The sequence below is a fragment of the Amblyraja radiata genome, chromosome 19 (assembly GCF_010909765.2).
Source record: "Amblyraja radiata isolate CabotCenter1 chromosome 19, sAmbRad1.1.pri, whole genome shotgun sequence".
NCBI lineage: Eukaryota > Metazoa > Chordata > Chondrichthyes > Rajiformes > Rajidae > Amblyraja > Amblyraja radiata.
Genome location: NC_045974.1, coordinates 2,836,364 through 2,850,513, shown reverse-complemented (window position 1 = coordinate 2,850,513; position 14,150 = coordinate 2,836,364). Strand labels below are relative to the sequence as shown.

The 14,150-nt window shown below is 47.3% G+C and overlaps 1 protein-coding gene across 1 annotated transcript in view; it reads left to right on the top strand.

Annotated features, from left to right (window-relative positions):
- The window catches only part of iqsec3 (IQ motif and Sec7 domain ArfGEF 3), a 224,654-nt gene that overhangs the window by 192,470 nt on the left and 18,034 nt on the right, over window positions 1-14,150 (top strand). The window contains exons 8-12 of the mRNA XM_033037456.1: window positions 724-863; window positions 3,932-4,057; window positions 5,039-5,138; window positions 6,754-6,915; window positions 13,033-13,125. Coding sequence (XP_032893347.1) covers window positions 724-863; window positions 3,932-4,057; window positions 5,039-5,138; window positions 6,754-6,915; window positions 13,033-13,125 — 621 coding nt within the window. The remainder of the gene's footprint in view (window positions 1-723; window positions 864-3,931; window positions 4,058-5,038; window positions 5,139-6,753; window positions 6,916-13,032; window positions 13,126-14,150) is intronic.

Genomic DNA, 14,150 nt, shown 5'->3' with positions numbered 1-14,150 from the left:
AGACATAGTACGGTCATGGGCAGATTCGTGGGTCACTTTCAGCCCCATTTCCGTAAACCCGGAAAGATACTAGTGCGGAGACGGAAGCCGGTTACGGAAACATCCTCGTAAAAATAAAAATTCTTTGGTAAAAATCTTCTCCTCATTTTCAGAATTATAATTTATTAACACAAACTGTTCCCCCGCAACGTTGATTACACTGCGGGTCAGGTCGGGTCGGGTCGGGTCGGGTTACTGAAATGGATGAAAAAAAAGGCCCACGTTCCGCTCCGTTGCGTACTACACGTCAGCCCATTGCATTTAGCAGGAGTGGTCTATCTTGCTCCGCTATAGGATCTTTGGTTTCGAGTGATCGCCGATGATGGTGATGATTTGGCTTGTCTGGACATGGTTAGCATTTGAAATGCACCAAGTTTAAATCCTATTAAAACAACTTTAACAACCGGTGGTGGAGGCGGGTTCGATTTTATCATTTAAAAATAAATTGGATAGTTATATGGACGGGAAAGGAATGGAGGGTTATGGTCTGAGTGCAGGTAGATGGGACTAGGGGAGAATAAGTGTTTGGCACGTACTAGAAGGGCCGAGATGGTCTGTTTCCGTGCTGTAATTGTTATATGGTTATATGGTTATAACTTCAGACTGACGGCCATGTCTATGACTGTGGTATGCATTATCCAGCCACTGTTTCTGACTTCCCCTCCCTTCGTTTCCCCTATCCAGGTGTGGACGACGGTGTGGATATTCCTCGGGAGATGGTCGTTGGTATTTATGAACGAATTCAACAGAAAGAGTTAAAATCCAACGAAGACCATGTGACATATGTGACCAAAGTAGAGAAATCAATCTCGGGAATGAAAACAGTAAGTTGACGGGATGTTTTACAGATAATGTCTGACACTGTGCATATATCCCATAGAGTCATGGAGTGATACAGTGTGGAAACAGGCCCTTCGGCCCAACTTGCCCACACCAGCCAACATGTCCCAGTTACATTAGTCCCACCCTCCTGCATTTGGTCCATATCCCTCCAAACCCGTCCTACCCGTCCTACCCATATCCCTCCAAACCCGCCCACCTCCTCTGGCAGCTTGTTCCATACACCCACCACCCTTGGTGTGAAAAAGTTACTCCTCAGATTCCTATTAAATCTTTTCCCCTTCACTTTGAACCTGTGTCGTCTGGTCCTCAATTCACTTACTCTGGGCAAGAAACTCTGTGCATCTACCTGATCTATTCCTCTCATGATTTTATACACCTCTATAAGATCACCCCTCATTCTCCTGCGCTCCATGGAATGGAGACCCAGCCTGCTCAACCTCTCCCTGTAGCTCACACCCTCTAGTCCTGGCAACATCCTTGTGAATTTTCTCAAGGTCAAGTGAGTTTATTGTCATGTGTCCCTGTATAGGACAATGAAATTCTTGCTTTGCTTAAGCACACAGAAAATAGTAGACATTTACTACAAAACAGATAAATGTGTCCATATACCATGATATAAATATATACACACATGAATAATAAACTGGTAAAGTGCAAATAACAGAAAGTGGTTATTAATAATCAGAGTTTTGTCCGAGCCAGGTTTAATAGCCTGATGGTACCCGTTCCAGCAAGGCAACTTCTTACGTCAACTTTAATTTCCATTCCCTAGAGAGCGACCTCACTACCATTCCTCCTCTACAGTCAGTGATCTACTCTATGACACTTTCATAACGCCCTGCTTTATGGCCAGCTGCAAATGTTCCTTGAACACACATTGTGTCGACAGTCCGGTGTATAAACAGATCGAGTGGAATCTAATATCAGGCCGAACAGCGAAATCACCAATGGTCAAAAGTTTTGCTCTGCATTTAGCACCATTTCTTTCCATTGAAACAAAATTGCCACTTCACTGGAGCCACTGGGAACAAAAGTGCAGCATATTATGTGTGGGAGAGAGAGATACTCAAACATCAAGTTATTAAATGGAATGAAGGGTTATGGTCTGAGTGCAGGTAGATGGGACTAGGTGAGAATAAATGTTCGGCACGGATTAGAAGGGCTGAGATGGCCTGTTTCCGTGCTGTAATTGTTATATGTTATATATATGTTATATGTTAAGGTAGACAAAAGTGCTGGAGAAACTCAGCGGGTGCAGCAGCATCTATGGAGCGAAGGAAATAGGCAACGTTTCGGGCCGAAACCCGGAAGGGTTTCGGCCCGAAACGTTGCCTATTTCCTTCAGGGTTTCGGCCCGAAACATTGCCTATTTCCTTCAGGGTTTCGGCCCGAAACGTTGCCTATTTCCTTCAGGGTTTCGGCCCGAAACGTTGCCTATTTCCTTCAGGGTTTCGGCCCGAAACGTTGCCTATTTCCTTCAGGGTTTCGGCCCGAAACGTTGCCTATTTCCTTCAGGGTTTCGGCCCGAAACGTTGCCTATTTCCTTCAGGGTTTCGGCCCGAAACGTTGCCTATTTCCTTCAGGGTTTCGGCCCGAAACTTTGCCTATTTCCTTCAGGGTTTCGGCCCGAAACGTTGCCTATTTCCTTCAGGGTTTCGGCCCGAAACGTTGCCTATTTCCTTCAGGGTTTCGGCCCGAAACGTTGCCTATTTCCTTCAGGGTTTCGGCCCGAAACGTTGCCTATTTCCTTCAGGGTTTCGGCCCGAAACGTTGCCTATTTCCTTCAGGGTTTCGGCCCGAAACGTTGCCTATTTCCTTCAGGGTTTCGGCCCGAAACGTTGCCTATTTCCTCCGCTCCATAGATGCTGCTGCACCCGCTGAGTTTCTCCAGCATCTTAATCTACCTTCGATTTTCCAGCATCTGCAGTTCCTTCTGAAACTGTTATCAAGGTATTAAATTGTCCACAGTGTCCAGCACACTTTAATGGCCACACCAGTTTTTTAGTATTGCTTTTGTGGGAGTAATTTTTCTTCTGCACGCTGGCTCTTTACGATCCTGCGTAGATTGGCTTTGCTGGCCACTGCTTCCTATCTGGGAGTGGACATTGCCACTAGCTTCACTTCATTGGCTTGAAGTGGGCTTTTCGCCCGGCTGCAAGGCTCGGGTCTGCCATCTAGTGGCCGTGGTGGGGGGTGACGAATAAATCGGGCCACAGCAAGAGGCAGGGGATTCAGGAGAACAACCACAACACACACACACACACAGCGCAGAGAGTCTGAAGAAGGGTCTCGATCCAAAACATCACCCATTCCTTCTATCCAGAGATGCTGCCTGTCCCGCTGAGTTACTCCAGCATTCTGTGTCAATCCAAAGTTTTATATAACCAACAGTGCTTTGATATTTGATAGACAATAGACAATAGGTGCAGGAGTAGGCCATTCGGCCCTTCGAGCCAGCACCGCCATTCAATGTGATCATGGCTGATCATCCCCAATCAGTACCCCGTTCCTGCCTTCTCCCCATATCCCCTGACTCTGCTATTTTTAAGAGCCCTATCTAGCTCTCTCTTGAAAGTATCCAGAGAACCTGCCTCCACCGCCCTCTGAGGCAGAGAATTCCACAGACTCACCACTCTCTGTGAGAAAAAGTGTTTCCTCATCTCCGTTCTAAATAGCTTACTCCTTATTCTTAACTGTGTTAAGGCAAATGCAAGATACAAACAGGAAGTACTGTATGCGCAAGACACTGTGCTTACTCAGCAGGTCAGGCAGCATCTGTGGAGGGAATAACCTTGGGTGGGGACCCTTCTTCTGACATTGCAGTGGGGGAGAAAGCTAGAACAGAGATGGGGGCATGGGTGGGGGTGTGGGTAGGACAGAGCCAGGGAAGTGATAGGTGGATACAGGTAGTGACACAGGAGAGAGAGAGTGTGGGGCTGAGGAGGAGGGGTGTGGAAGTGTTGTAATGAGAGCTGGCCAGCTAGTCATTGCTGGAGGCATGCGGGATGATCAGGCTGCAGAACAAACTCCTTGTTTGGTGCCTTAACAGGACCTGTCCGTCCCCCACCGGCGGCTGGTGTGTTGCAGCCGGCTCTTTGAGGTGATGGACATGAACAAAGCACAGAAGCAGGCGGCCCATCAGCGGGAGGTGTTTCTCTTCAACGACCTGGTTGTGGTAAGAATCTCCCTCTTGTTGCTTACACACCCAGCAGGCATGAAGGCCCAGCATCTAGACTATAGACAATAGGCCATTCGGCCATTCCAGCCAGCACCGCACTTGTGACAATTTGGCAAAGTCCTCTGCACCAAATGGCAATGTGAAAGCAAAACATGGCCCGGTTTCTTCCCACACTCCAAAGGCGTACAGGTTTGTAGGTTAATTGGCTTGTATAATTGTCCCTAGTGCGTGTAGGATAGTGTTAGTGTGCGGGGATCGCTGGTCAGCACGGACTCAGTGGGCCGAAGGGCCTGTTTCTGCGCTGTATCTCTACGGTGGAGCAGCTGATAGAGCTACTGCCTCACAACGCCAGCGACCTGGGTTTGATTCTGACCTCTGGTGCTGCCTGTACTCAGTTTGTACGTTCTCCCTGTGACCACGTTAGTTTTCTCCGGGTGCTCTGATTTCCACCCACCCTGCAAAGGTGCGTGTTTGTACGTTTATTTGGCCGGGCAGAATTGTGAAAATTGTCCCTGGCGTTAGTGCAGGGCAGTGTGTTAAAAGGCCTGTCCCACTTTCCCGAGACACTCACGAATTCTCCCGAGCTTTCCCCTTGTTTCAAAGAATGTCCGTAGCGAGTCCGTAGGAGTCCGTGGATATATCGTTGCGGCTCGCTATGTCAGCCGTAGTACTGGGGGCATCAGGTAAGTCGGGACGTTTCTTCCTAGTCGGGAGGAGGAGTTCGTAGATCACAAAAATCTTGATTTTTTTTAAGGTCCTTTCAATTCGGCAGAGGACTCGGGAAAGTGGGACAGGCCCTTTATCTAACAGACGTGGCTGTTTCAATAACGTATCAAAACTCATACTGTACGCCACCAAAAAAGAATGCCACATGGTTGACAAAGCACATCGGCATGCAATATACATTGGCATTCCCTGGATTATGGATGAATGATTTATGGACGGATGTGCTGATTTAATTTATTCTCTACATTACAGATACTTAAACTGTGTGCAAAAAAGAAAAGTTCTGCGGCGTACACCTTTTACAAGTCCATCGGCTTGCTGGGAATACAGGTGCATCTCTTTGAGACGGAATGTAAGTGTTTGCGAGGTCTGTTGGCTGATTCATGCTGAGTTATACATAGTTATACATCCTAATCTCTACGGTCGGAATTGCTTTACTGAGATAATAGTCATAAGGTCATGTGATAGGAGTGGAATTAGGCCATTCGGCCCATCATGTCTACTCCGCCATTCAATCGTGGCTGATCTATCTCTCCCTCCTAACCCCATTCTCCTGCCTTCTCCCCATAACCCCTGACACCCGTACTAATCAAGAATCTGTCAATCTCTGCCTTAAGAATATCCACTGACTTGGCCTCCACAGCCTTCTGTGGCAAAGAATTCCACAGATTCACCACCCCCTGACTAAAGAAATTCCACCTCATCTCCTTCCTCAAAGAACATTCTACAAGGTTAATTCCCGGGATGGCGGGACTGTCATACGCTGAGAGAATAGAGCAGCTGGGCTTGTACACTCTGGAGTTTAGAAGGATGAGAGCAGATCTTATTGAAACATGTAAGATTGTTAAGGGTTTGGACATGCTGGAGGCAGAAAACATGTTCCCGATGTTGGGGGAGTCCAGAACCAGGGGCCACACAGTTTAAGAATAAGGAGTAAGCCATTTACGATACGATACGATACGATACAATTTATTTGTCATTTGGACCCCTTGAGGTCCAAATGAAATGCCGTTTCTGCAGCCATACATTACAAACAAATAGACCCGAGACACAACATAATTTACATAAACATCCATCACATTGCTGTGATGGAAGGCCAAAAAAACTTATCTCTCCACTGCACTCTCCCCCCCCGATGTCAGAGTCAAAGTCAAAGCCCCCGGCGAGCGATGGCGATTGTCCCGCGGCCATTAAAGCCACGCCGGGTGATGCAAGGCCGCACACCGGGTTCTTGATGTTAGAGCCCCCGGCGTGCGCTCGCAGAGTCCCGCGGCCATTCCAAGCCGCGCGGGGCGATGATGTAAGGCCCCGCTCCAGGAGCTCTTCAACCCCGCAACTCGGGCGGGAGAAGTCGCCGTTGTGGGAGCCCTGAAAAGCGGTCTCCCTCCAGGGACCCGCGGGCTCCCGGTGTCACTGTCCGCCAGACCCGCAGTTGCAGCCACCGAATATCCGGGGGTCGGGCCGCAGCAGCGTCCACCACCGCTCCACCCGCTCCGGACTCGGCCAGCTCCGCGACGGTGAGGTGAGTTGTCGGCACCAGAGCCCCCGGTCTTCCTGTTGGAGGCCGCTCCTCGTTGCAGCCCCAACGACAATGGAGACCCGACAAAGAAAAGGTCGGCTCTCCCATGCAGGGAGAGATTTAAAAGTTACCCCCTCACATTTAAAACGGAGGCGAGGAAACACTTTTTCTCACAGAGAGTGGTGAGTCTGTGGAATTCTCTGCCTCAGCAGGTGGAGCAGGTTTTCTGGATGCTTTCAAGAGAGAGCTAGATAGGGCTCTTAAAGATAGTGGAGTCAGGGGATATGGGGAGAAGGCAGGAACGGGGTACTGATTGGGGATGATCAGGCATGATCACATTGAATGGCGGTGCTGGTTCGAAGGGCCGAATGTTGTCTATTGTCATTGTTCTATTGGGACATTTGATACTCTGGTCCCTTGACTAATTCCTGAGTGTTTTCCCCACTAGTTTACCCTCACGGGATCACCCTGGTCTCATCGGTGTCTGGCTCGGAGAAGAAGCAGACACTCAGCCTCTGTGCACAAAGCTCAGAGGAGCTGCAGAAGTTCATTGAGGAGCTGAAGGAGTCGATAGCTGAAGTGACAGAGATGGAGCAGGTTCGCATTGACTGTGAGTAGCTGTGTATCTCTGTGCTTGTGTTCATCCCACCATGCTAACTCTCTCACTTCAACCCTGCTGGTTCAAACAAACATCCGTTGTCTTTTGTTAATGTCACAATTGATGGTTTCAGGGCCAGTTAACACTGCACTATTTAGACTTCAGAGATGCAGCACGGAAACAAAACAGTCTCACCGTCTCCGCGCCGGCCAGCGATCACCCCGTACACTAGCACTGTCCTACACACTAGGGACAATTTACTATTTTACCAAAGCCAATTAACCCTGCAAACCTGTACGTCTTTGGAGTGTGGGAGGAAACCAGAGCACCCGGAGAAAACCCACGCGGTCCACAGGGAGAACGTACAAACTCTGTACAACCAGCAACATAGCCACGATCAAACCTGGGTCTCTGGCGCTGTAAGGCAGCAACTCTACCGCTGCGCCACCGTGCCGCCCCTGAACATCTACAGGTCTACAACATCAGAGGGAGGTGAGAGGCAGCATCTTCCAGTCTCCAGTACTGCTGGTAGACAATATGTCAATGTCATCTATCTATTCTCTCCACAAATACTGCTTGATACACTGAGTTGTTCCAGTATGGTGTTTATTCAGCACAGGCATACTGTAGGGCATTTAAAACTGAGATGAAACCCAGAGAGATATGAATTTGTGGAATTCCCTGCCACAGAGGGCAGTGGAGGCCAATTCACTGGATGAATTTAAAAGAGAGTTAGATAGAGTTCTGGGGGCTAGCGGAATCAAGGGATAGGGGGAGAAGGCAGGCACAGGTTACTGATGGTGGATGATCAGCCATGATCACAATGGATGGCGGTGCTGGCTCGAAGGGCCAAATGGCCTCCTCCTGCACCTATTTTCTATGTTGCTATGTAATCATATTATCAGCAAAACGCAAAGTGCTGGAAGAACTCAGCGGGTCAGGCAGCATCTGTGGAGGGAATGGACAGGTGATGTTTCAGATGCAGCCTGACCCACTGAATTCATCCGGCACCTTGTGTTTTGCCCCAAATTCCAGCGGTGGACATGCTGGCACAACTGGTAGAGCCGCTGCCTCACAGTGCTGGAGACACAGGTTCGATCCTGACTTAGGGTGATGTTGGTGTGGAGGTCACATGTTCTTCCCGTGACCGCCTGGGTTTGCTCCGGGTGCTCCGGATTCTTCCCACATTCCAAAGACGTGCGGGTTTGTAGGTTAAATGGCCCCTGGTCTGTAGGATAGAACTAGTGTATGGGTGATCATTGGTCGGTGCGGACTCGGTGGGCCGAAGGGCCTGCTTCCACATTGTATCTCTAAACTAAAAGAGCATGCAAAGAGTCACCAGGCCTTAGCGCCGTCTTGATATAAAAATTAATAAGTTTAAATATATCTTAAAGATAGCGGAGTCAGGGGATATGGGGAGAAGGCAGGAACGGGGTACTGATTGGGGATGATCAGCCATGATCACATTGAATGGCGGTGCTGGCTCGAAGGGCCTAATGGCCTACTCCTGCACCTATTGTCTATTGTCTAAATCGGCGTGATTATAATGTATTGAAAGGCAATGACAACAAAACGTTAATTTTTGTGCAGTCTTGTGCAACCACACAAAATATCTCACTGTAATAATACAAATAGTTTTTCCATTGCCTGGTATATAATTGCCTAACTCATTTATTCCAGTGGGATACCATCCAATTGCTTTTCATCTTTATAGCGGCGATTTTTACAACTGCTCAAAATCCAATTTTGACAGCCGCTAATTTGTCGGGCAGTATTAGAAAAGTAGTCTCACGCAGTCCACAAGCTCCAGCGATATTAAAAAGTCTTCCAGTCTTGATTCATTGTTTTTTATTAAAGTCATACAAAACAATGAAATAACTCATAACTTTCCGTTTTTCATGGCCGTACGGAACCATTCATGTCACATAAATCATTAAATAGCTTCTTCTTGTCGAAGTACATTGTGATGCCCGTGGTCATGGTAAGAAGCTCTTTCAACCCATGGCTGACATCAAACTGAAATTAACCAGGCTCCTCGAGCCAAAAGCATGCCATCAAACCACGTATAAAATCCCACCCACATTAACACAGGCAGATAATAATTAAAGGTAGCTAGACATGACGATAATAAAGTTCCTTACGCTTGATGGCTCCAACAATCTTCAAAAATTAAACTGCACAGGAAACACAATGATAAATGGATCCCTGCAGTGTCAGCTTTCTTCTGAGGAATGCGGCTGGTGGAAGAAATGATGGCAAATATTAAGATTCAAATTAAGATTAAATTCTTGACGGCATCTGTTGGGGATGAGTGAGTTGCGTTGGGTCATTTTGCTAAATAAACTCCGTCATAGGGCAGCACGGTAGAGTTGCTGCCTTGCAGCGCGGGAGACCCTGGTTCGATCCTGGCTACGGGTGCTTTTCTGTACCGACTCCGTGACCTGCCTGGGTTTTCTCCGAGAATGGCAGTTTCCTCCCACACTCCAAAGACGTACAGGTTTGTAGGTTAATCGGCTTGGTATAATTGTAAAAAGATGGATTAGTGTTGCTGTGCGGGGATCGTTTGGTCAGTGCGGACTAGGTGGGCTGAAGGGCCTGTTTCCGCGCTGTATTTCTAAGCAAAGAAAAAATGTAGCGATGGTGCCTCTGCCTGGGAGATAGATAATGAAAGCTCAGAGCACTCTGCTTACCATGCTGGCATGCTGAGATGAAAGCTTGTGAAAGCTGGATTAGCATCCGACAAAGTTCAATGATGTTGGCACGTGCTGCCACCTCTCCCCCACATACACTGCATCTCATTGCCGCTGTCAGAGAATTGTCAATCCACACGCCAGCACGCTCAAACTAGTGATCTATCATCCCTTAAAGGAATTGTCGAACCGAATCCAATTTTGCGCCATATTGATGAATTTCACACTAACATGAAACATGTTAATTTTTCTGGCACGGCATCTTAAGGTACGAAATCTGGAGAAAGACAAACATAAATCATGTCCACAGATGGATAGCAAATCCAGAGGTCTCTGCACAAGAGAAGATCAAATACACACTGACACTGAGCCAATAGCGGTGTGGAATGAGCTTACAGTGGAAGTGGTGGAGGCAGGTTCGTTGGTATCATTTAAAAATAAATTGGATAGGCATATGGATGAGAAGGGAATGGAGGGTTATGGTATGAGTGCAGGCAGGTGGGACCTAGGGAAAATAATTGTTCGGCACGGACTTGTAGGGCCGAGATGGCCTGTTTCCGTGCTGTAATTGTTATATGGTTATATGTTATAATAGAAAATACGAACCCATATAACATATAACCATATAACAATTACAGCACGGAAACAGGCCATCTCGGCCCTTCTAGTCCATGCCGAACACTTACTCTCACCTAGTCCCATCTACCTGTACTCAGACCATAACCCTCCATTCCTTTCCCGTCCATATAACTATCCAATTTATTTTTAAATGATAAAATCGAACCTGCCTCCACCACTTCCACTGGAAGCTCATTCCACACAGCTATCACTCTCTGAGTAAAGAAGTTCCCCCTCATGTTACCCCTAAACGTTTGTCCCTTAATTCTCAAGTCATGTCCTCTTGTTTGAATCTTCCCTACTCTCAGTGGGAAAAGCTTATCCACGTCAACTCTGTCTATCCCTCTCATCATTTTAAAGACCTCTATCAAGTCCCCCCTTAACCTTCTGCGCTCCAAAGAATAAAGACCTAACTTGTTCAACCTTTCTCTGTAACTTAGTTGCTGAAACACAGGCAATATTCTAGTAAATCTCCTCTGTACTCTCTCTATTTTTCTCTCTCTCACCCGCGTGGCTTCTTAAGGGGTTGGACAGGCTAGATGCAGGAAGATTGTTCCCGATGTTGGGGAAGTCCAGAACAAGGGGTCACAGTTTAAGAGGGAAGTCTTTTAGGACCGAGATGAGGAAAACATTTTTCACACAGAGAGTGGTGAATCTGTGGAACTCTCTGCCACAGAAGGTAGTTGAGGCCAGTTTATTGGCTATATTTAAATGTGGCCCTTGTGGCTAAAGGGATCAGGGGGTATGGAGAGAAGGCAGGTACAGGATACTGAGTTGGATGATCAGCCATGATCATATTGAATGGCGGTGCAGGCTCGAAGGGCCGAATGGCCTACTCCTGCACCTATTTTCTATGTTTCTATGTTTCTAAGATCACACTTTTAAGAGATTTGAGACAATAGATGCAATAAGGCATCAGAAGGTGGCGGCATTGTTGAACCCTTGGTTAAATTTGATAAGACTTGGGGAAGATTTATTCAACATTTTCACACAACATAAATTGCTCCCTCTCCAACCGTTATAAAAATTATTTTACCTCTATATGGTGGAACGGACTTGACGACAAACAGGGACTTAAATTGTTGAAATTCTCTGCAGCCCAGATTCTGGTTCGCTTTTATTTTTGGAGTTTAGGAGGGTTTTGTTTCTCCCTTTTTTCTCTTTTTTTTTCTTTTTTTTCTCTTTTTCTCTTTTTGTTTTTTTTCTACATATATAAGTTTTCTTTTAAACACTTAACTATATTTACATGGAGACCGGGAGGTCTATATTCAATAAGTATTTTGACACTGGACTCATATTCAGGTTAAACCTGTTATTAATGTAACCCTGCGTTCAAAAGGGAACTGCAGATGCTGGAATATCGAAGGTACACAAAATTGCTGGGGAAACTCAGCGGGTGCAGCAGCATCTATGGAGCGAAGGAAATAGGCAACGTTTCGGGCCGAAACCCTTCTTCAGAATGTAACCCTGATCCCTATGTGTCAATATCATTGTTAGAAACATAGAAACATAGACAATAGGTGCAGGAGTAGGCCATTCGGCCCTTCGAGCCTGCACCGCCATTCAATATGATCATGGCTGATCATCCAACTCAGTATCCTGTACATGTTATGTTTCTCATTATTTTTTGGGGGTTTTTTTTGTGGAAAAAAACGAATAAAAAAGATTTTAAAAGAAAGAAGGTGGCGGCTCTGTGTGTGTGTGTGTGTGTGTGTGTGTGTGTGTGTGTGTGTGTGTGTGTGTGTGTGTGTGTGTGTGTGTGTGTGTGTGTGTGTGTGTGTGTGTGTGTGTGTGTGTGTGTGTGTGTGTGTGTGTGTGTGTGTGTGTGTGTGTGTGTGTGTGTGTGTGTGTGTGTGTGTGTGTGTGTGTGTCTCCACTAGAGGATCTACGCGCCATCATTCGACCCCTTTATTGTGTATCAATGCATGCACCTGGAGTACGTTCTGTCCTAAGGTGAAGGGGGAAAGAGTTAATGGGAATCTGAGGGTTAACTAGTGGGACAGGCAGTATCTCTGGAGAGAAGGAATGGGTGATCATTCGGGTCGGGACCCTTCTTCAAACTGAGAGTCGGGGGAAAGGGAAAAGAGAGATATAGACGGTGATATAGAGAGGCATAGAACAAATTCATGAAAGACATGCAAAAGCGTAACCATGATACAGGGAACAGGCCATTGTTAGACGTGGGCTATGTGAAAACGAGCTGCAGACAATGAAACTCAACAAGACGACTTTGAGTGTTTAAGAAGGAACTGCAGATGCTGGAAAATCGAAGGTAGACAAAAGTGCTGCAGAAACTCAGCGGGTGCAGCAGCATCTATGGAGCGAAGGAAATAGGCAACGTTTCGGGCCAAAACCCAGAAGGAAATAGGCAAAGTTTCAGGACGAACCCCTGAAGGAAATAGGCAACGTTTCGGGCCGAAACCCTTCTGGGTTTCGGCCCGAAACGTTGCCTATTTCCTTCGCTCCATAGATGCTGCCGCACCCACTGAGTTTCTCCAGCACTTTTGTCTACCCAAGACGACTTTGAAGCTAGTATGACGACTTGGATGGGGGAGGAGATGGAGAGAGCGGGAAAGCAAGGGCTATCTGAAGTTAGAGAAGTCAATGTTCATACCGCTGGGGTGTAAACTGCCCAAGGGAAATATGAGGCGCTGTTCCTCCAATTTGCGCTGGGCCTCACTCTGACAGTGGAGGAGGCCCAGGACAGAAAGGCCAGTGTGGGAATGGGAGGGAGAGTCTAAGCGTTTGGTCAACGGGAGCTCAGGTAGGCCCAGGCGGACTGAATATCTTATTAACGCTTCATCTCAACTGTTGTCTCCAGGGGAGCTGGAAAAGCAACAGGGATCGAAAATCACCTCCACGAAGAACAACGGAGCACAGCTCAACATCCGGAACAGGCCAGCATCACCGTCAGGTAAGACTGCTTTGTTTAATACTCATGGGGGCAGAGAGTCTGTGAGAGTATTGTGTGCAGTTTTGGTCCCCTAATTTGAGGAAGGACATTCTTGCGCTTGAGGGAGTGCAGCGTAGGTTTACAAGGTTAATTCCCGGGATGGCGGGACTGTCATATGCTGAGAGAATAGAGCAGCTGGGCTTGTACACTCTGGAGTTTAGAAGGATGAGAGGGTATCTCATTGAAACACATAAGATTGTTAAGGGCTTGGACACGCTAGAGGCAGGAAACATGTTCCCGATGTTGGGGGAGTCCAGAACCAGGGGCCACACAGTTTAAGAATAAGGAGTAAGCCATTTAGAACGGAGACGAGGAAACACTTTTTCTCACAGAGAGTTGTGAGTCTGTGGAATTCTCTGCCTCAGAGGGCGGTGGAGGCCGGTTCTCTGGATGCTTTCAAGAGAGAGCTAGATAGGGCTCTTAAAAATAGCGGAGTCAGGGTATATGGGGAGAAGGCAGGAACGGGGTACTGATTGTGGATGATCAGCCATGATCACATTGAATGGTGGTGCTGGCTCATAGGGCCGAATGGCCTACTCCTGCACCTATTGTCTATTGTCTATTGAGTCAGCACAGCACTATCTGTGAGTAGCGTGCTGCTGTTAAGTGTGCAGGCTGGTGATCTGAGAACACAATACATATGCACTGCACCCGTGTGCAAGAAGGAACAGCAGGTGCTGGTTTAAACCAAAGGTAGACACAAAAAGCTGGAGTAACTCAGCGGGACAGGCAGCACCTCTGGAGAGAAGGAATGGGTGACTCCAGTTTTTTGTGTCTATCTTACTACATACCTCACAGACACAGCGGCCTGGAGTTAAATTGGGAGCAGGAGTTTTGGTTTACCAACTTGCCTCCCTAACGAGATCGGATACTGTTGTGTCACTAGTTTTATAGAATTTTAGTTTTAGAGATACAGCGTGGAAACAGGCCATTCGGCCCACCGAGTCCTCGCCGACCAGCGACCCCACACACACACACGAGGGACA